General features: G+C 45.0%; 1 protein-coding gene across 5 annotated transcripts in view; it reads left to right on the top strand.

Annotated features, from left to right (window-relative positions):
* MACROD2 (mono-ADP ribosylhydrolase 2) overlaps positions 1-22,889 on the top strand; it is a 1,386,515-nt gene that overhangs the window by 58,306 nt on the left and 1,305,320 nt on the right. For all 5 annotated transcript variants that reach the window (XM_075925642.2, XM_075925641.2, XM_075925640.2 and 2 more), the window contains exon 3: positions 16,267-16,374. In XM_075925642.2, coding sequence (XP_075781757.2) covers positions 16,267-16,374 — 108 coding nt within the window. The remainder of the gene's footprint in view (positions 1-16,266; positions 16,375-22,889) is intronic.

Here is a 22,889-nt window from a genome sequence, read left to right as displayed (position 1 = left end):
CAGGTAGCAGTCAAATCTCTATATCTAGTCGGTAGCCAGTATCAAGCAGAATGCCCCAGGCTTTAGTGCTGGGCTTGTTTTTGTTGAATATCTTCATTAATGTTCTGGTGATGGGTTGAATTGCACCCTGAGCAAGTTCATAGATGACACTAAGCTGGAAGAGAGGTAGATATGCTGGAGGGTAGGGACAGGTCCAGAGTGACCTAGACAAATTGAAGCTGAAAGAAATCTGAGGAGGTCCAACAAGGACAAGTGCAGAGTTCTGTTCTTAGGACGGAAGAATCCCATGCACTGCTACAGGCTGGAGACTGACTAACTAAGGGTATGTCTACACTACAAAGTTAATTCGAACTAACAACTATTCGTTCGAATTACCTTTAATAGGCGCTACACATACAAACCACTAGTTTGAACGTAATTCGAACTAGCAGAGCGCTTAATTGGAACTAGGTAAACCTCATTCTACGAGGACTAATGCCTAGTTCGAATTAAGTAGTTCGAATTAAGGGCTGTCCCTCCCCCCACCCTAGTTATGTAAAATAAAAAGATTTTGGTTGTCAAAACAGGTGTCTTTATTTGACATTAGGAAGCGGGGTTAGGGAGGGGAAGGGGGGGGGAGGGTGGAAGAAGGCCCCAGTGGGGCATGCAGAGGGAGTTCAGTCCTCCTCCTCCACCTGGAAGCTCTCCCACAGGGCTTCCCGGATCCCGCTGGGCTTCCCGGACGGCGGCGGTGAGGGGCTGAGCGTAGTGGCCAGCCGTGCGCTCAGCCTCAGCCATCCAGGCTGGCAGGAAAGCCTCCCCCTTTCGCTCACACAAATTGCGCAGCACGCAACATGCTGCCACCACGAGAGGGATATTGTGCTCGGCGAGGTCGAGGCGGGTGAGGAGGCACCTAAATCTGGCTTTGTCGGCTGAAGGCCCCCTCGATCACGATGCGGGCCCTGGTCAGCCTGGCATTAAAGGCCAGGTGGGAGGGGTTGAGGTGTCCCATGTAGGGCTTCATGAGCCAGGGCTGTAGGGGGTAGGCCGCATCCCCCACTAGGCACACGGGCATGTCCACGTCCCCGACCCTGATGTGGCGGTCAGGGAAGAAGGTCCCGGCCTGCAGCCTCTGGCACACGGAGGAGTTCTGGTACACCCGTGCGTCGTGTGCCTTGCCAGACCAGCCCACATTAATGTCCATGAACTGGCCCCGGTGGTCACACATGGCCTGCAGGAGCACGGAGAAGTACCTCTTCCGGTTGATGTACTGAGAGGCCTGGTGTTCCGGGGCACGGATGGGGATGTGCGTCCCGTCGATGGCCCCCCTGCAGTAGGGGAAGCCGAGGGCGCTGAACCCCCGGATGACGGCGTCCGGGTTGGCGAGGCGGACCACCCTGCGGAGCAGCACCCGGTTGATCGCCTTGACCACCTGCAGAGAGACACAGCAAACCACGAATCACTGGGGTGCCCGGGTGGCTGGGACTGTTCATTCCCTGGCACTGCCCCGCACTCCACTCCTGGAAGCAACCCCCGTGGGCGGCGTGTAGTACAGCCGGGACAGACCGAACCCTCCGGTGTGGGGCACTTTCGCCTCCTCTCCCCCCCTGCCCATTGGCCTGTGGGTGCCGTACCTGCAAGAGCACTGTTCCGACGGTGGATCTCCCCACGCCGAACTGGTTCCCGACGGATCGGTAGCTGTCCGGCGTGGAGAGCTTCCAGAGGGCGATGGCCACACACTTCTGGAGGGGGATGGCGGGCCTCATGCGAGTGTCCTGTCACCGCAGAGCAGGGGCGAGCCACTCGCAGAGCTCCAGGAAGGTGTCCCTCTTCATCCTGAAGTTCTGGGTCCACTGTCTGTCTCCCCAGCGCTCCAGGACGATGCGGTCCCACCAGTCGCTGCTGGTATCCAGACGCCAGATGCGGCTGGGTACGCTGGCGTCCGGGCGCTGCTGCGGCTCCTCCACGGCCCCCAGGGAGGCCAGGCAGAGAGGTAGGGAGCTGACGTGCACCAGGTGGTGCCAGGCAGCCTCCAGCCATTGCTGGCAGGCTTGCAGCAGCAAGTCCAAAAACTGCACTGTGTTGCCAACTCTGGCTCCATGTTGCCAACTGCGGCGGCGTCCCCAAAGGGAACCACCAATACAGGCAGGCGCAGAGAAAAACACTTTGCTGCCCCTCGGCGAGGTAGGCAAGCAAGCGGAAAAGCTGAAAACTGGCTGTCCAGGGGGTCCCTTTAAGCACGAGCCTCCAATAGCCTCAGACAGCAGCCACACAAAGCAACTACTGACCTGATGCCCTGCCAGAACCGGTTTCAGCTGCCCTTAAATGCGCCCCAGTGTCCAATTGGTGTGGACGCACTAGTTCGAATTAGCAAAATGCTAATTCAAACTAGTTTTTAAGTCTAGAGGCGCTAATTCGAATTAGCTTAGTTCGAATTAACTAATTCGAACTAAGTTAGTTTTGAATTAGTGCTGAAGTGTAGACATACCCTAAGTGGCAATTCTAGAGAAGAGGACTTAGGGAGGTGACAGGAACTCTACCCTTACATACTTTTAAGGCCAGGTTTGACAAATCCTTGGCTGGGATGATTTAGTTGGGGTTAGTCTTGCTTTGAGCATTGGACTTAAACTTTTTGAGGTCTTTTTTCCAACCCTCATCTTCTATGATTCTTTTGACTTGACAAAGTGACATTTACGCGTTTTAGCACCTGGGGCTAGTAAGCATATTTGTGCCCTCTAGAGGAAACATGGAGGACATATGGGGTCATGCACCTCCAGATGGCTGCCTTCCATTTAACACAGTTGGAAAACAGTTGGATTAGAAGCTGGTGGGAGCTATCCAGCCCACTCAGGCTTATGGCTTTGTGATGTGGCAGCCAAAGCACTAGCTGGCTGACTGGAAGACCACACAATTTTGAGCTGTGCCCCTGACATGCTCTTGCTTCTCCATCAAAGCACCCTAATGCCAGCCAGTGATGCTCTGTGGAGCCCAGCTGGCATCAGTACAGTCACAAGTGCCTCAGGGAGCACCTAATCACAGGCGGGTACTCTGGGCAGGCGCCAGCTCCAGGGGACATCATGATTGGCAGCAGTCTCGTGGGGAAGAGGCAAGAGTGTGTTGGTGCACACCTTGGAGTATTCAGAAGCAAACTGGCTTGGGGAGCAGGGCAGGGAGGGCTTGTCTGGCAGCTAGAAAACATTCTGACTCCCACACCATAGAGAGTCAGTGGCCCAGACAGTCTCAACTTCTAATCTGCTGGCTCCTGGCAAGAAAGCTGCTGCTAAATGGCAAGATAATAGTCTGGGGGTGGGGCATGTGGCTCTGTCCCCCACCCTTCATGGCTTTGCACCCTGAGTAGCTACCTGTTCTCACCTCCTTGGCCTGGATAAATGACCATCTATATTTGAATGGAATTTCTGTAATTAAATGGTTTTTTTTAAAAGGGTTGAGAGGTGGGGACTTCAGCAAAACTGGTACTGTTTTTGAGACTAAGGGTAGCCATTAATATAGTTTTGTCAGTGTTAAAAATGTGTGTTTCCTTTTTAAAATTGCTTTGCCATCTCTGAATAATTGAGCAGGAACTTGAAATTTGGCATAGCATAAATCTGGGTCAGATAGATGCCGTTTCATTGTCCCCAGGAAAACCAGTTCAAGTTGGAAGAAGTTCAGAATTTGTGCAAAAACAAACAAAAAAAAATCCAACCCTTTGGGCCACGCTCAAAATAGCTAGTTGCTTTTCCTTTGTGTTCTGAATATGCCATAGCGCACATACATACTTTCATAAAGCACTTTCAGAACCAAGCATGAATAGCAATCGTTTTGTATATTGAAAACATTAATAAACCAGTACCATCTAGGAGTCTTACTTCTGTTATCTGCTATTCCCACTAGACAACACTGTCCTCACCAAGACAAGAATATAATATAGGAAGGCTGATCCTCAGCCTTCTGTTGCAGTTCAGTAAACAGTTGTATAACCTACTGTCAAAGTAGGTGTTGTCTTCCGCTGGTGGGTTGGGTTCATATAGAAGTAGTAGGCTATCAAAGCACTTCTGTGTGAAAACATCAATGAAAAGTAATAAGCTGTTCTATAATGCTCCAGAATTGTTTAGACTGTATCTTTAAAGCAGGGGAGGGGAACCTCGGCCTAGGGGGCTGAATGCGGCCCTCGGTGGTTAGTCTGGACCTGGCTCCTGAGGCTTCCCCCAGCATTGGGGAGCCTGTGCTGATGCTCCAACTCTTCCCCCCCTCCACCCACCATTTCCCCATGGGGATGGAGCACTCACAATCTACTAGCCTGAGTCCCCCTAAGCTCTGGTGTATGAGGGAAATGTGGGGAGTATCTTTCTTTTTCCTCAATCAAAGAGGGTTTTTGTGTGTGTGTTTTGTTATTTCTTTGCTTCTTGCTGGTGTGCAGCCCCTGACTGATTTTTTCCCCCCTATTGGTCAGCGGACCCTGACCCAAAAAGGGTTCCCCACTCCTGCTTCAAAGGGAAGAAGAACTTTTCTGAATCATTTTAGATCTCAGCCCATCTCCTACTGACTCAAACTGTCACTTAATACAATTCCTCATAAGGCTGAATCCTAAAACAACCGCCTGTGTTACTACTCTGAGTGGAATTGCATCCCCAGCAGCTTTCATGTAAAGAGCCAGAAGCCATTGACTCTCTTTCACGGCATACTGTGGTGAAGGAACTGACTGTGGACCTTTAGTTTAGATGCATTTTCTTAAGCCATCCACCAGACTTGTTCATGGGTAAGTCTCCAGGTCATAAGAGCATTCCATCTGAAGGACACAAATGTGGAGATGCCCACTTGCTAAGGAAATTGCCCAGCCTTTTCAAGACTATAGCAGAATAGGCAGAGTCCTGTGTGGATACAAAATTGGTATCCACATCTAGAGAAAAGATCTGCGGATTTCCACATCTGCTGATGAAAATACTTGTGGATTTACAGGGCTCTAAAGAGTGGGAGTACTGGGCCCCTAGAAGTTTAAGAATGTTTTTTTTTATAGTCTGCCATTATAAAAGGAAGGGAAGTATGTTTAGCTGTGACCACCACCACAGAATCTTGCTGCTGTCTGCAACAGGCAATATCCTTGCGCAGGTTGTCCTCAACTCAACTCAACACTCACTTAGTGGACGTGGTGTATCCAGTGTCAGTGTGGATTTTTTGTGCTGGCTGGGGCACTGTGGACATGAACTTAACAACGTGAAAAATATGAGTGAAGGCTTGTGAACTGTGTCTGATGTTTTAGCTGAAGAAGGCATTAGACAGAGTGACTCGTGAAGGCCTATGGAAACACCTCCATGAATTTGGCTGCCCAGAAAATGATTATGTGCTCACTACACAGTAGCATGACAGCCAGGGTGATGGAGTGTGGTGTCTGATGAAAAGCCTTCCCCATCATCAACTATACCAAACAAGGATGTGCAATGGCTCCAGTTCTCTTTGCCACTCTCTTTTCAGCCTTGCTCTTGTTCGTGTTCCAGGACTTGTCAGAGGCATACATGTCTCACCATCCAATCTCACCCAATCTACAGTGATTCAGGGCCCATGCCAAACTGCTATTAAAAGAGCTCCTGTTCACTGACTAGTGCCTGCATTGCACACACACTCAGACATTTAGCTTATTGCGGACTACATTGCTTATGCCTCAAAAACGGTTCAGTCTCAATCAGCCTGAAAAAAGACTAGGGTTATATACTTGTCCTAGACCACCATCATCATAAAAGCCTTGTCATCCCATCCCACAGTTGACAACACACCCTTAACTCAGTGAAGAAGTTCTGCTCCTATCAGGGTAGCATGTTTTCCAGCAGGTTTTCTGATGAGATCTTTGAGCCTCTGGCAGAAGCCAGCATGGTATTTGGTAGGCTCACCCATAGGCTCTGGATGGAGTGTGAAATGTGTCCCAGAACTAGGATACCAACTGGTTGTGCTGTTGTACTCACCTTACTCCTCTGTGGGTGAAACATGAATGCTCTATCAAAATCACATCAAAGAGCTTCTACCTTTATTGCCTAAGATCTACCTGCAACATCAAATGGCGGGACAAGATCCCCAACCCTGAAATCCTTGACAGGGCAAATCCCTGGCAGTGAGAGCATGCTCATCAGGGCTAAACTTCATGGGCTGACTAGATGGTCCTCATGGAGGTTCCCTGTACACTGAAAGCAGTGCTGTACAGCTAGTTGAGCACAAGAATTCTATTTTAAGAAGCACATGCCTTTTTAGATACAAAGTCACCTTAAAGGTCAACCTCAAAGCATGCGAGATGCACATTAGAACTTGTCCACTTTTGAGGAGTGATGCACGAGGAGAAGAAGAGTGCATCATAAGGTCAGCATCTCCAAACTCCTCCCCGCCCCAGTGACTACACTAGAAAGATTTGCAATCACGTTGGCAGATCCAGAATTGGATTTGCTTCCTATCTGAGAACCCACAGAAACAAACCCAGAACTCAGGTCCATGCTTCCTGAATGCTCATGCATTGAAATGATGGGAGAATCTAACCGTGCCATTCATCAGAAGTGATCCAGAGATTTGGAATGAATATCTGGAGAGGAGATAGCTATATGCAGTAAAAAATGGATCTAGATAATGAGCAGATGTATGGTGGTTGAACATATACCAGTATCATCCTGTAAGTGTTGGTTTGTCGGTTTTGAACTGTTAACTTCCACTAACTTTGATATTAGTTTTGACAAATATGGCTGTAGACGGCAGTTCTCCCAAAACCTGGATAAACCACGAGTTGTTTTGTCTTCAGACTCATACTCATGGTCTAAAGCAGTTAATGAGATTATATTCTTTTGTACTTACAGAACTGATACCAATCAAAGCAAAACTAAGGCATACTCAAAATAAAAAAGGAGTCATATAAAAAATGGAAACTAGGACAAATAACAAAGGATGAATATAGGCAAGCAACACGGGAATGCAGGGGCAAGATTAGAAAGGCAAAGGCACAAAATGAGATCAAACTAGCTACAGGCATAAAGGGAAACAAGAAGACCTTTTATAAATACATTAAAAGCAAGAGGAAGACCAAGGACAGGGTAGGCCCACTGGTCAGTGAGGAGGGAGAAGCAGTAACAGGAAACTTGGAAATGGCGGAGATGCTCAATGACTTCTTTGTTTCAGTCTTCAACGAGAAGTCTGGAGGTGTGCATAACGTAGTGAATACAAGCAGAGAGAGGGTAAGTTTAGAAGATAGGATACACAAAGAACAAGTTAAAAATCACTTAGAAAAGTTAGATGTCAGCAAGTCACCAGGTCCTGATGAAATGCATCCCAGGATACTCAAGGAGCTGATAGAGGAGGTATCTGAGCCTTTAGCTATGTATGATCTTTGAAAAAATCATGGCAGACGGGAGATTCCAGAAGACTGGAAAAGGGCAAATATTGTGCCCATCTATAAAAAGGGGAATAAGAACAACCCAGGAAACTACAGACCCGTCAGTTTAACGTCTGTCCCAGGGAAGATAATGGAGCAGGTAATTAAGGAAATCATATGCAAACACTTGGAAGGTAATAAAGTGATAGGGAATAGCCAGCATGGGTTTGTGAAGAACAAGTCATGCCAAACTAATCTGATAGCTTTCTTTGATAGGATAACGAGCCTTGTGGATAAGGGAGAAGCGGTGGATGTCATATACCTAGACTTTAGTAAGGCATTTGATACGGTCTCGCATGATATTCTTATTGATAAACTAGGCAAATATAACTTAGGGCCACAATAAGGTGGGTGCATAATTGGCTGGATAACCATAGTCAGAGAGTTGTTGTTAATGGTGCTAAATCCTGCTGGAACTCCACTTGTTATCCCTTTCCGCAAGGGTCTGTTTTGGGACCCGTACTGTTCAATATCTTCATCAATGATGTAGATATTGGGATAGAGAGTACGCTTATTAAGTTTGCAGATGATACCAAACTGGGTGGGGTTGCAACTTCTTTGGAGGATAGGGACATAATTCAAAATGACCTTAGCAAGTTAGAGAAATGGTCAGAGGTAAACATGATGAGGTTTAATAAAGAGAAATGCAAAGTGCTCCACGTAGGAAGGAACAATCAGTTCCATACATACAGGATGGGAAGTGACTGCCTAGGAAGGAGCATGGCGGAAAGGGATCTAGGGGTCATAGTGGACCACAAGTTGAATATGAGTCAACAGTGTAATGTTGTTGCCAAAAAAGTAAATATGATTCTAGGTTGTATCAACAGGTGTGTTGTAAGCAAAACTCGTGAAGTCATTCTGCCGCTCTACTCTGCACTAGTTAGGCCTCAGCTGGAGTACTGTGTCCAGTTCTGGGCGCCACATTTCAAGAAAGATGTGGAGAAATTGGAAAGGGTACAGAGAAGAGCGACAAGAATGATTAAAGGTCTAGAGAACATGACCTATGAAGCCAGGCTTCATGAACTGGGCTTGTTTAGTTTGGAAAAAAGAAGATTAAGGGGGGACATGATAGCGGTTTTCAAATATCTAAAAGGGTGTCACAAGGAGGAAGGAGAAAATTTGTTCCTCTTGGTTTCTGAGGACAGGACAATGGGCTTAAAGTGCAGCAGGGGAGGTTTAGATTGGACATTAGGAAAAAATTACTGTCAGGGTGGTCAAATATTGGAATAAATTGCCAAGGGAGGTGATGGAATCTCCCTCTCTGGAGATATTTAAGAACAGGTTAGATAGACATCTGTCAGGGATGGTGTAGACGGATCTTGGTCCTGCCTTGAGGGCGGGGGGCTGGATTTGATGACCTCTTGAGGTCCCTTCCAGTCCTATTATTCTATGATCCTATGATACTTAGTACTGTAACGATGGTAAATTGCTCAAAGCAAAGAGAAGAAAAGTGTTATGAGAGCATTGTACACATGCTTTCATTACTCCCATGAAATCTTCCCTTTTCGCTTTTTGGTTTGTAATGAAGGATTTCACTGAATCTTTTGAGGTTTGAAAAATGTTTTGTCATTAAATTGTCAGTTTGACAGCTCATTTTCACTTGTGACCTGATGTGGGATTGAGTCCAAGTCTACGGAGGAGTGACTACTATAATATGACAGAATATTTACTATAAAAATGTCAGCTTAGTATTGTACTTATGACGCAAACACCTACAGTACATAAATGAACATATGTTCAGTTTACTGTCTAAAACATGACTTGTAAAATTGTGTACTGATAAATTACTGCCAGATCTGGCAACCTCCTTGTATGCTCTGTGTAAATGAATTGACCACACAGGTATAATCGGAAGGCAGAATAAGCTTCCTTCCTCCTTCTCTAAGTTTACAAAAGAAGTTTAAACCATGAGTGTGTAAAGTCTAATGCTTCTGTAGCTTCCTCCATGCTACATTTTTTTCCCTGAGTAATTTGTACCACTTGGACTGTATCTGGTTGCTATCTATATTTTAGATTTAGTTGTGATCATTGCACATCAAAAGCTCTCTATGGGTATGTCTACACTACAGCGCTAATTCGAACTAACTTAGTTCGAATTAGTTAATTTGAACTAAGCTAATTCGAACTAACGTATCCAGACTAAAAAACTAGTTCGAATTAGCGTTTTGCTAATTCGAACTAGCATGTCCACATTAAGTGGACCCTGAACCGGGGTTAAGGATGGCCGGAAGCAGTGCCAGCAGGGCATCAGATGAGGACTTAGAGCGTGGAGCTGCTGCCTCAGGCTAGCCGAGGGCTGTGCTTAAAGGGACCCGACCCCCACCCCGGACAGACAGTTCTCAGGGGTGCCCCACTTGCAAATCAGTCCTGTCTTGGAGTGCCCTGAGTGCCCATACTGGGCACATCACAGCACTCGGCCATCAGACTGGCTGCACTTGCCGCAGGCTGCCATCTGGGGAGAGGGGGCAATTGGGGGGCTGCAGGAGAGCTTCCACCCCCCGAAGCCCGCAGAGCCAGCCCAGCCCTCCCCATCGGGGACTTGTACCCCATTCCTCCCTCACCTCCTTCCACTTACCCTTCCCTAGCCCCCCTTCCTGATGTACAAAATAAAGAAAACGTGTGGTCAAAAATAGAATCTCTCTTTATTGAACAAAACTCAGGGAGACTGGGAAAAGGAGGTGGGAGAGGGGAGGGCAACTAAAATGATCAGGGGTTTGGAAGAGGTCCCATATGAAGAGAGGCTAAAGAGACTGGGACTTTTCAGCTTAGAAAGGAGGAGACTGAGGGGGGGAAAGGATAGAGGTCTATAAAAGCATGAGTGTGGTGGAGAGGGTGCATCAAGAAAAGTTCATTAGTTCCCATAATAGAAGGACTAGAGGACACCAAAGGAAAGGAATGGGTAGCAGGCTTCAAACTAGTAACAGAAAGTTGTTCTTCACAAAGCAAAGAGTCAACTTGTGGAACTCCTTGCTGCAGGAGGCTGTGAAGGCTAGAACTAGAACAGAGTTTAAAGAGAAGTGAGATAAAGTGATGGAGGTTGGGTCCATGGAGAGGTATTAGCCAGGGGGTAGGAGTGGTGTTCCTGCCCAAAGTTTGTGGAAGGCTGGAGAGGGATGGCACGAGACAAATGGCTTGGTCATTGTCTTTGGTCCATCCCCTCCAGGGTCCCTAGGGTCGGCCGCTGTCGGCAGACAGGCTACTGGGCTAGATGGACCTTTGGTCTGACCCAGTACGGCCATTGTAAGCTCAGGGCTCAGGGTTGGGGGTCTCAGTGGACCACCTTGATTTTCATGCACACCTGCTCCTGGGTGGCCAGGCTGGCAGCTCTCCTGCCCTAGACGGCCACTCTCCTGTGCCTAGTGCGGAGGTTGTGGACGAGGTCCACAATGTCCGCACTAGACCAGGCGGGTGCCCGCCTCTTGCGGTCCCGGGCAAGCTCCCGGGAGCCGTCAGCCTGGTCCCGGGAATAGGGGGAGGGCTGGGGGGCATCGGGTGGCTGGCTTGAGCCGTGCCAGGTACAGGGTCTGCTAGCTGGGTGCTGGCAGGCTTGCACCTGGCACGGGCATCGTAGCCAGCCCATGCCCCTTTAAGGGGTCCGGGGCCGGGAGGGGGGCAGACAAGTTTCCCTGGTGTTGGCCAGAGTGGCCACCAGGGAAAGCTGGGGAGGGCTAGCCTCCCACTAGTTCAAATTAAGGGGCTACACACCCCTTAATTTGAACTGGTAAGTTCGAACTAGGCTTAGTCCTCGTAGAATGAGGTTTACCTAGTTCGAACTAAGTGCTCTGCTAGTTTGAATTAAGTTCGAACTAGCGGAGCGCTAGTGTAGCGTCTATCAAAGTTAATTCGAACTAAAGTCCGTTAGTTCGAATTAACTTTGAAGTGTACACATACCCTGTGTAATATAGAGCTGTAAATAGGCATTTTAGCACTTGGGTTGAGCAATTGTATGTGCCCCCTCTACAGGTAATGCGTGGGGACACATAGCCTTCCTCTCCCCTCCTGCCCCAATTTCTGCATTCCATTTAACACAGAAGCCTTCAAATTCTGGGGGCACGTCTTACAGATGGAAGACTGTCACCTCTTGCTAGGAGCTGGCAGAATGAAAGCTGTAGGAAGCTATCTGGCCTGCTTGGGGCCCCTAGCTCTCAACACCAGTGTCATCCTGAGGGGGGTACATGGTGTGGGACAATCCCCCCCCCCCACACCATACCCCAGCTGGGCTTGGGGCAACTCATCACTGCAGGCTTGACCCCAAACCCCGCCCCCACTCTGCTCCCTCACTCCATTGCATTCCTTACCCGAAGCCCCTTTCTGCTCCCCCCTCGAATGATGCGAGCTCGGGAATTACTGGGGTCTGGAGCTGGTGGCAGCAGGGGTTGCTCCCCCCCCCCCATCATGGCAGTGGAAACCAGGGTGACCTGGCAAGTCTGTTTATCCCTGCTACCTTTTCCTCCAGCTACATTGCTCCACTTTCCTCCTGGTACCATGAAGTGGAGCACTCTGGGGCTGGTGCTAGAGTGCTCCACTTCCCACTGCTGCGAGATGGATGGCAGAGCGACGTGGAGCATGCTGCGAGCCTGAACCTTGCTAGCACCCCACTCTAGGCCCCCAGGTAATCTCTTGGGGCAGCCTGGGCCTCATGAGTCCTATCCGTAGGATGGCTGAGGCAGGCATTGTGGGACCCCCTCCCGCCTCCTTCCCCCCAAAGTGCAGGGCCTAGAATGGCTGCCTGGAACTGTCCTATGAACAGAATGACTCTGCTTAGAGCCATTGTGCTGGCTGGCTGCTCAGGAGCCCCTTCTTGCCCTTCTCCCTGAGTTGGGCAGCACATTCCTCTGGCAGGGCAGGCACCAAAGCTCTGAGCTGCAGAGCTGCAAGTGCCATGGGGAGCATGTCATGGCAGGTGGGTTGTGCAAGTAGGGGTTAAGTATGGGGGATGTTGCCAGAGTTAACAAGGGATGGGTAAGAGTATGTCAAAGTGCAGCTTGGAGCTGTGCCATCATCCATAGACTTATTTGACCCTGGTTATGGCCCTGACATAGTAGAATCATAGAACACTAGAATTGGAAGGGACCTCGAGAGAGAGAGAGAGTCCAGTCCCCTGCCCTCACAGCAGGACCAAGTACCGTTTAGATCAGATGTGGCCAACTGAGCCTGAGAAGGAGCCACAGTTTGCCAATGCACATTGCCAAAGAGCTACAGTAATTTATCAGCAGTCCCCATCAGGATCCTCCTTTCCCATCTTCAGTATCTTTTGCCCACCAGCAGCCCCACCCATCGGTGCCTCCTCTTTCTTCCCCATGCCTTCTGCCCACTGAAATCAGCTGTTTCATGGCACTCAGGAGGCTCTGGGGGGGAGGGAAAGCGCGAGGGCACAATACGCTTGGAGGAGGTGGTGGAGCCAGGAGCTGAGCACTGGAAAGTTGGCACCTGTAGTTTCAGGCCTCGAGTCGGTGCCTGAGCAAGAAGCCACATATTAACTTCAGAAGAGCCACGGGTAGCTCCAGAGCCATAGGTTGGGCCACCCCTGGTCTCAATAATGCCTGATGGATGTCTGTCTAACCTGCTCTTAAATATCTCCAGAAACAGAGATTCCACAACCTCCCTAGGCAACTTATTCCAGTGTTTAGCCATCCTGACAGGAAGTTTTTCCTAATGTCCAACCTAAATCTCCCTTGCTGCAGGTTAAGCCCATTGGTTCTTGTCCCATCCTCAGTACTCCTTCTTAGACAATCGTTTCCCATTCTGTATGTGTGAAACTGATAGTTCCATCCAAAATGGAGTACGTTACTTTTGTCCTTTTTAAACTTCATCCTCTTTATCTCAGACCATTTCTCCAGTTTGTCCAGATCATTTTGAATTATGACCCAGTCCTCCAAAGCAGTTGCAACTCCTCCGAGCTGGGTGTCATCGGCAAACTTAATAATAGTACTCTCCAAGTTGATGATGATATTGAACAGACCTGGTCCCAAAACAAACCCTTGCAGAACCTCACTTGTTATGCTCTTTCAGCAGGAGTATGAACCGTTAATAACTACTCTCTGAGAACAGTTATCCAGCCTGGTATGCACCCACATTATAGAAGTCCCATCTAAGTTGTATTTGCCTAGTTTATTGATAAGATGCGAAACTGTATCAAATGCCTTACTAAAGTCTAAGTATACCACAAGACTCGTTATCCTCAGGGTTTGCCAAACTGCAGCAAGCCCCGCTCACCAGGCCCACTATCCGGCGATCTATGCTCGCGCAGATCTGCGCATGTTCGGATCGCCCGAACCTGGCTTTTCTGGGTTGCAGTCTATTCGCCAGGGGTGAGTAGATTGCATTATTTGTCTAGCCCTGGTTATCCTATCAAAGAATGCTATCAGATTGGTTTGACGTGATAATGTTATTTACAAACGCATGCTGGCTGCTACCTATCACCTTATTTTCTTCCAGATGTTTGCAGATGAATTCCTTAATTATTTGCTCCATTATCTTTCCTTGAACAGAAGTTAAACTGACTGCTCCGTAGTTTCCTGGGTTGTTCTTATTTCCCTTTTTATAGATGGGCACTGTATTTGCCATTTTCCAGTCTTTCAGAATCCATCCTGTCTTCCATGATTTTCCATGAATGATGGGGCTCTATGTATTTTTGATGGTTGGGCTACTTTTATGACCCTTGCAAATTATCTTAATTATGATGAATTTATTTATTTTTTTCTTAGACTTTCTTTCTTTCTCTTTTCTTTCTTCCTTGTTTCTTACCTAAAAGTTGGCATTCTTGTAACTGTTCTAGAACTTAAGAATAACTTTCTGTAATTAATGCAGCAATCAAGATTCCCCTCATTCTCTGCATTTTCCCTGCAGGTGTGGTGGTTTGTTTGTTTTTGTGATTTGTTGCTTTTTGTGCTATGACTGTTAGCAAAAAGACAAACTAATTGTAAAAATGCTTGTATGTACAGTGCTTTTTCTCTGATCAGGTATGGAATTGAATACAATTATAGAAATTTAGGGCTGGAAAGGAACTCCAGAGGTCAAGTCTAGCCCCTGTGTTGATGTCCGATGAAGTAAACCTAACCCATCCCTGATAAGCTTTTGGCCTATCTTTTATTTTAAACCTCCTATGACTGAGTCCACAAACTTCCTTGGAATCAATCCGAAATTTGGTTCTCCTTGTAGTTGAAAAGTTTTCCCCTAATATCTAGCCTAAATCTACCTTGTCACAAATAAAGCCCATTGCTACTTGTCCTACCTTCAGTGGACATGAACAATCGATCACCCTCCTCTCTATAACAGCCCTAAACCCAGCTGAAAACTGTTCACTATTTAGTCCCTGCTTAATCTTTTTAAAGATGAAACAGCCAGTATTTTTAACCTTGCTTCATGGGTCAGTTTTTTAAACCTTGTATCATTTTTGGTACTTTCTCCAGGATACACTAAAATATAGCCACACCTTTTCCTTAAATGTGGTACCCAGATGTGGGCACTGTACTAGAGTTGAGGCTTCACCACTGCTAAAACAATTACCTTGACTGTCTTATGACACTTCTGTTAATATACTTTAAATTACACTAGTCTTTTTCTTGATTACAGTGATGCCTAATCCATTTTTTGAATCACCCTAACCCCAAGACCATTATGAGCAGCGGTGCCTTCTAGTTCTAGCCAGTTATTAATCATTCTGTATGTGAATTTGGTGTGAATTTGATTTTTTCCCTTTAATTTTCTAAGTGTAGCACTATGTACTTGTTTCTATTGACCTTCCCCCTCCTTTTTTTGTGTGTGGGGGTGGGTGAGGAGGGAAAATTGCAGATAAATTCTCCAATTGTCAAGGTTGTTTTGACTTTTAACCCTTTTCTCTAAGTGCTTTCAATTCTTCCCAGTTTGCTGTCATCTACAGGTTTCATAAGTGTACTCTCCACTCCATTATCCAATTCATTAATGAAAATACAGAATAGTATTGGCTCAAGGTCAGATCCCTGAGCGACCCTATTAGATAACCACCCCCTCACCCTGTTTAACAGCAAACCACTGATATTTAAAGACAATTATGCACTCATTTCACAGTAATCTTATCTAGACTACCTTTTGCTAGTTGGCTTATAAGAGTCCATTTGGGACTGTAAAACCTTATTAAAATAAAAATGTATCCTACCTACTGTTTCCCTCTTACCCCGTCTTCTAGACAAGTAGAGCTGTCAAAGAAGGAAAGTAGTTTGGAAAGGCTTCATTTTTTTAATATTTATTCTAGCTATTTTGTTTAACCTTATTATTCTATAGGTGTATATAAACTGATTAATAATTTATTGGTATTAATGGGGGCTTTGTTTTTAAGCAAAAACTCCCAAAACTTAGTTTAACTGGTACAGTGGTTCTCAAGTGCTTGTGTACCTTTTTTTGAGTTATGAGTGCCCTCTAGGGGTGAAACTGAAAATTGTCATAACTAGTAGGTTTCCTAAGAATAATCCCATAGGTAAAGTTAAGATTTTGTAACTGTTATTTTTAATGGAAGTCAGACAGGATTAACCTGTCTGTGATTTTCACTAAAAATAATTGCGGGAGGGGGCAGCAATCTTACTGAGGAAGGAGAAGGACTGACAGCCCAATCCCTATGGGGTAGGATTGACAGCCCCAGCTTCTCTGCCATGGATGGGTAAATGGGCACAGCTCTGGCTCCAGCCCCTGCTAAAGCCACAGGGCAGGGACACACTGCAGCAGGTACAGCTGTGGGGTGGGGAGCAAGTGTACGGATAATGATTAGATATTCTGTTAAACTGACGATGGTAGTGGAATGGGACGCTCTTAGTGAATCTTGTCTCCATGTTTTCAATTTCTAATGTAAGATGTTACAATTTTTGGTATTCTAATCCTTCATGATTAGATAATCCTTTTTTCTTGGTTTGCAGATGAAAACACTAAGGAAGCTTTGCAGCTGAAGAAAAGTCTGAGTGAGAAGGTTTCTCTCTACAGAGGTGACATTACATTGCTTGAGATTGATGCTATAGTTAATGCAGGTAAGAAAATGTTTAATATAATTATATTTAGAAATATACAGTTCTGATAAGGGAGGGGAAAGCTCTGTAATCAATGTTGTGGAAATCGTAACCCTTGAACTGCTTTTCATAGAGTTGGTAATCTGTGTTCAGCAGATTATTTTATTCTGTGTGCCATTATTGTGAAAACTTTTTGTGAAAGCACCACTATGTGCTGGTGTACACTATGACATCACTGATCTTTATTTTATTACTTAATTTGGAAAGTTGAGTATTTACACTTTGACATCTAATTTTAGTGCTTTGCCACATTGAGATCGGACTAGTCCTGCAATATGATGTACGTGCGGCCAGGAAGTTTATTTTTAAGAGATGAGCACTTTGGCATTATCTTCTTACTGGTTTTTGTGTGTATCTTGAAGTTTTGGTGAATGGCTTAGGACCTGCCTACTTGCTTGAAAGACCATTTATCTCCCTATACTGCCAGGTTGCATTCAGCAGAGACTTGGGAGCTCTTTTGAGAAAGGGAGCTGCTGGCAGCACATTCTCCATCAAAGAAGGCTCCACTAATTAGGTGTTCACTCCCTTCCATGGTATGAAATATCCAGAATGTCTGGATCTGTACTGTTACAGTACAAAGCCCATCAGTTTAAGAATTTGTAGCAGGATAAGGCTTTTTGCCTCTCACCCCTTCTCCCCCAGATGAGGATGGACTATCTTTGCTATGACTACTGGATGTCATAGGTGTTCTTTATTGTTCAGGCTTACCTGCAAGTTGTTTTTGTTGTATTGCTTATTTATTTCAAGGATTTAGTGTTGTATGCAGAAATAATGTTAGATTTTTGTTTGTTACAATTGAGTCTTTTTTAAAATTCAACCTCATAAAATGTGTGGGAGCTGGTTGGATTGTCATAAGGATTTAAAACTGATACAGAAGTTGCTAAATGAAAAAAGAAATGTATTAGTTCAAGGTATTGAATAGGTAGGTATAAAATAGTTACTCTGAATTATGATATATTGTTCAATTTTAAATTGGTGTGACTTTTTTTCCCCCCATAGATATTGCCTATGGAAAACATGCCTATGTTTCTTAATGTTGTTTGTTTTATTTTATTTATGTAGAAAGTTTATTATTTTAAATCCTTCGCTGAAGGGGCAGATTCATTTCCAGCTTATTTCTTTTCAGAGCCCAACCTATAGTGTTACTCCAGTGTCATTGCTAAATGCAAGATAGAACAATTGTTAAACAATTAAGTTAAGTAAGTTAGTTCCTAAACTAGCAGAATTGAGAGAGAGGGGGGGAGGGGGAGAATCCATGAAATTGTGTTTCACTAAACTTGAAATTGTTAGCTGAGCTGCAAATACACATGAATTATTTTATGGCTGAAGCCATGAGCAGCAGGTGAAGCTTCCTCTTGGGAGGCTAGCCCCCTGCCCTGCCTCGCTCTACTGATCCCACGCTCCTGCTTGCAGCTCTCCCATAGCTGTTCAGACAGTAGAGTGAGGGGTATACAATGTAGGCTGGTTTATTCTTAAACGAATGTAAATGTCCGTAAGTCTTGCCATTAGTGGGTCAGGTATTTCACCATGCTTTTTGCAGTCATGCTTCCTTCTGGAATTTCTGGCAAATGAATTCAACTTCAGCTTTAATTTCAGTGGAAATAACTCATGTCTTAATATTACTGTAATGTGTGTTTATTACAGTGTGGTACAGAATGCTCTCATGTGCCTAAGTGCAGTTCAAGGAGTTATGCAGGCATTCTAGAATTTTAGTTAACACTGGACTGGCATGGCAGCTCACCCATTGCCTCCAGGGTTCCTGGCAGGGACTTCATGGCTGCTGCTGGCCCTGCTGCCACAGTGTGTTCCTCGGGGTTCCCAGCTGGGACCTCCCAGCTGTTGCTAGCCCTACTGCTGCCGGGGGGTCCCCAGCCTGGGCACCCAGCTTCCCCACCTCTGTGGCTGGCCCCGTGACCCGTGGGGACTCCGGCCGCCTGCCTCTGACAGCCTCGCTGCCACCGGGGGTTTGTTGGGATTCCTGGCTAGGGTTGCACGGCTGCTGACAGCTTTACTGCAACTGGGGTTCCCTGGCTGAGATTCTCTAGTCACCTGGTGTTCCCTGGCCAGGGAAAGCACCCCCCAATTGTTGCCTGGCCCTGCTGATGCCGGGGGTTTCCCGGCCAAGGCAGGGGCTCTCTATATGCTGCCAGACCCATCTGAGGCTCCCAAATCTGAGGCTCTTTGGTCCAGCAACATCCATGGCCCTAAATTAGGTGAACTCCAAAAGGCTGGCCTTATAAGCCCTCAGAGCCCATGGGACAACAGAGCACTCTATTAGTCCGAAAGATGCATTGAGCCAAGGCTCCACAGTTATTGAGGTATTGCCTGTGGATCCTTGCTGGTGTGTGGAGTGAGTTTCCAGAACTGTCATCCTGAAGTTGAAAGAATGCATTGGGATAGGCCCTACATGAAAAAGGTTGTGGCCCATGGCGACATTCCCAATCCATGTTACGCATCAGTAACGAAGGCCTTCACCTACTTAGTTACTTGAGCAATCTTAGCTGACGATCTACGTACAATATAGACCCCCGGTTGGATGTCACATGAGAAATGGACTTTTCTAACAGCCTCCTTCCCAAATAACAAGTGCCTCCCATATCGGGGGGGGGGGGGGGAGGAGGGGAGGGGAGGGGAAAGCAAGGAAGTTCCTGTCCTCTGAAATACCCCATGGTTTTCTGGCCATCTTTCTACTCTCCACTCTCCTTGAAAGTAAACTCCTGCACCTATGCTTCTTTAGGTATTAGACTGTTCATACAGCTCACTTTTGAGCCAACAGTCTAAATGCAATATTGAAACTCCGTTAAACTCTACCAGGGATCTTGTCTACCCTCGTAAGTTTTCTTTCACCCCCCTTGTCATTCTGATGAAGTGGTGGGGTTTTTACAGTTCAGAGCAGACAGAATCCAGATGGCTCTTGGTCTTGCATTTTGTGCCCAACATCTGCCATGAAAAGTTTAGGTGCCCCGTGCCCAACTACAGTTGCCTTTTTTGCCCCTTTTTGAAAGCTTGTAGCATTTTCCTGACCGATTCCAACTTCTGCGTAGGTAACCTTAGAAACACCCTGAATTCTTGCCAGCTGGATGCCCCGGTACATTAACATTTATACATAGAGCCTTCTGGACTCTTTTTTCCCATGGTATGGGGAGCCTGAGGTGCACAGTTAGGTTTGGAAGTGCCTTTCGCATGAACTTTTAATTGTCTCAGAGGGGCAGTGGTTTTAGTCTGTAACTTTAAAAACAAGTAATCCCGTGGCACCTTCTAACCTTACTGCAAATATGGAGTCCATCCGTGTGAGGCAAGCCAGTCTTTTGCACTACTGCCGACTCCAGCATGGAGCTGAATTGTTCAAAAGCAGCATATGACTCATGGCTTGATCAAAATAGAAATGGCTCTCAATCTGAAACCCTAGCAGGCTAAAGTCCCTGGGATGCACTGGAAACAACCAGGATGAAGACTTCATGTCATATTTTGTCAACAGTGGCCCATGGCCACATTCCCAATCCATGGCTCCTGCAGCATCAAATGACAACGAGCTCACTGAACACACCTGACTAGTGATAGAAATGTAGCCGTGTTAGTCTGGTGACTATTTTCTTCCACTATTTGATCTGAGGAAGTGGGTCTGGCCCATGAAAGCTCATCATCTAATAAACCATCTTGTTAGTCTTTAAAGTGCTACATAGTCCTGTATTTTGAACACACCTGGGGATCAATACGGTCATTTGCTTCTTAGCCTCCAAGGGTAGGATCAGGGGTGGGTCAGCCTTTTCTTCCCCTTTTGTCTTTGATACCACATGCATGGAGGGTATGTGCAAATCTGACATTAGATACATTGGAAGGGTTTTTTGATCTCCCTGTTGCTATCTAGATCTGTTCTCTAATAATATTTATAGATCTGGTTAAACATTTAGTTTCTTGATGCTCCTGTTACTAAAACTCACAGCAGAAAGCAATATCAAGATCTCTAGTCCATTGGAATTCTTCAGAGAAAATTAAGTATTGTTGAAGCTTACAGCCGTATTTTAATCCTGTCTGATCTCAGTCTAAAAGGAGTCAACCTATAACAAAATTAAATGGGAGAGACAAGGAATCCTTAGAGTATTCGAGTGATAATAGTGATTCAATACTAGTAATCCACTCTCTTAAATTAGTATTGATTGTAAAAACTGTTAAAAAACACTGTTGACGGTACTGTGCGGTTTTTGGTTGAGATGTGAAACCAAGATATTGATCATTGAAGGTTATTAAAGATCCCTTGGAGCTTTCTGTAGGATTAGAGTTAAAAGTGGATTGTGTCTTCAAACAAAAACCTGGGTTAATTATTTTGTGGTTTGCTCCAGTTTTCCCTTGTAGCTTAAGTTGGTTAGTTTCTGCAGGCAACTTTTGTTTGGAACATGGAAATAAATTCCTTGCTTTTGTTACACTTTTGTCATAACTCTGTGGAACAGCGGATCTATGGTTTAACGCCCCCCCCCTTCCCAACTGTTTCTGTTGACCTTGAGGTATAATGTGATTCGCTCTGTTAAATTTTAATTATATGAAGCATTGCATCCCATGCCCAAAATTAAACTTCAAGGTAGAGGTATTTGTTATAGATTAAAATTGTGAACTGCATATATTATCTCTGAATTATGCTCAAACGAATGTGTAAGTATAGAAATGTTGACTGGCTGAGCTACACCTCCCCTTATAAACAGCTTGTTAATGTGCAATCAATCACTGAAGTTGCCTTGAACTTGGTGCTTAATGAACAGGTGGGAGGAGAGGATGAATTCTAATCCAGAATGGATCTGACAGCCTATCAGGCAATTTCACTGATTGCTAATCCATTTCATTTGGCATTTTAATTTATCGCATAGAATTTTCATCTTGTAGCTTTTGAGGAGAATTAATTCAGATGCATGCTCTATAATAGCGGGTTGAGCGGACCTGCCTGACTATTGTTAGAGCATTTAAGAGTGAGTGTTTTGAATTTGCAAAATGTGGTCATCTAAAATAAGATGACAATTATGCGCAAACCTTTTTCTCCATAAATATTTTGCTGAATTTGCATTTAGATGGCAAAAGGATAGGAAAAATATTAAAACCGTTTTTGAATGCTAAAAACACAAGACACGTAGAATATACGGAAAAGCAATAGATTTAATTTACCATCCTGGGCAAGAATTCTTAACAAAGAACTAACTAAATTAATATTGATACAAAAAAGTTGCAATTGAAACTGTTTTTAGTACCAAAAGTGGAAATAACAAAAAAGAAATAATTCTGAATTGCTTGTAAGGTTTTCCCTTCTTGAGTACTTCCATATATTTAGCTGAACTGCAGGCAGTTACTTAACTGACAGGTTATCCTTACATTGCATGTTGTGTGGTAGTATAGCCTATGCTAGTTGGTAAAATACTTGGTAAAAGCTGGTTCTGCTGAAGTCAGTAACAGAATTACCATGAATTTAAGTAGAGCTAAAATTTCACCTTTAATGTAGATGAGCTGCAATAGTATAAAAAGTGACTTACGCCAGTGTGGTTTTTTGTATTTTGAAACTTATGTAGCTACAGTGGTGTGCAGGAAAACCCAGATATGCCCAATTAAATTAGTTGATTTAAAAAAACTATTTCAGTATAAATAGTTGAGAGAGTGCAGTTGCCCATATTCATAGTATGTGTGAAGAACCTAAGGTACGCTATGGGAATTGGTAAAAGCATTTGCCGAGGGGTGCTGAATACGATGTAAAGCAATTCAGAGGACACACACAAGTTTCATTTTCTCTGACTGATCCATAGTGAAGAGAGATGAAATTGCATGTTTAGTTAAGGAAAGTGAATGATTTAATTTAAAATGACTAAAACAGAAGCATGTAACTGGGGAAAAAACATACAATGGTTTGATAGAACATCATCTTAGCCAGTATCTTTTCCAGAAAGTAATTGCTGTGAAAACATAATGAGGGATAAAGTGCAGGAGATTAGTGTCACCAACAAAGGTTCTGAAAGAATTCATAATACTGAAAATATAACTGGTAGCAAGTAATTTAAAAATGAGTCGTCACAGGAGAGGGTCAGTAAGATTAGTGTAACTTGGAGATACAAGGTGAGAGAAGATGAATTCTTAAATTGTACAGCACTTTAGAAAAAAAGATATATGCTATAGTCCATGAGAAATTAACTTAGAAAAAAAATAAAGCCAGCTTATTGATTCAGCTGTTCTCTGTAAAGTTTCCAGTTTTTGCTGGTGACAACATTGTAAACAATATTCTAGGGGAAGCAAAACTGGATTGCGCTCTAAATAGGAGAGACCAAATTAGCACAAGTGGGAACCTGCCTTTCCTCCATCATCCCCGTTGTTGTCTTTTGTATGATAAACACAGCATAAGTGGAACTCATTATAATGAAGGCATTTAGCTTTAACAGTGAATACACTTTATATTGTAATAAGTTTCTTGTGAAATCTCTTAAAATAAGTTCATTAACTTCACAATA

Source organism: Pelodiscus sinensis, chromosome 3 (genome assembly GCF_052426305.1).
Source record: "Pelodiscus sinensis isolate ZL-2025 chromosome 3, ASM5242630v1, whole genome shotgun sequence".
NCBI classification, from domain to species: Eukaryota; Metazoa; Chordata; order Testudines; family Trionychidae; genus Pelodiscus; species Pelodiscus sinensis.
Note: the sequence above shows the minus strand (reverse complement) of the source record. Positions and strands in the feature narration are given on the sequence as shown.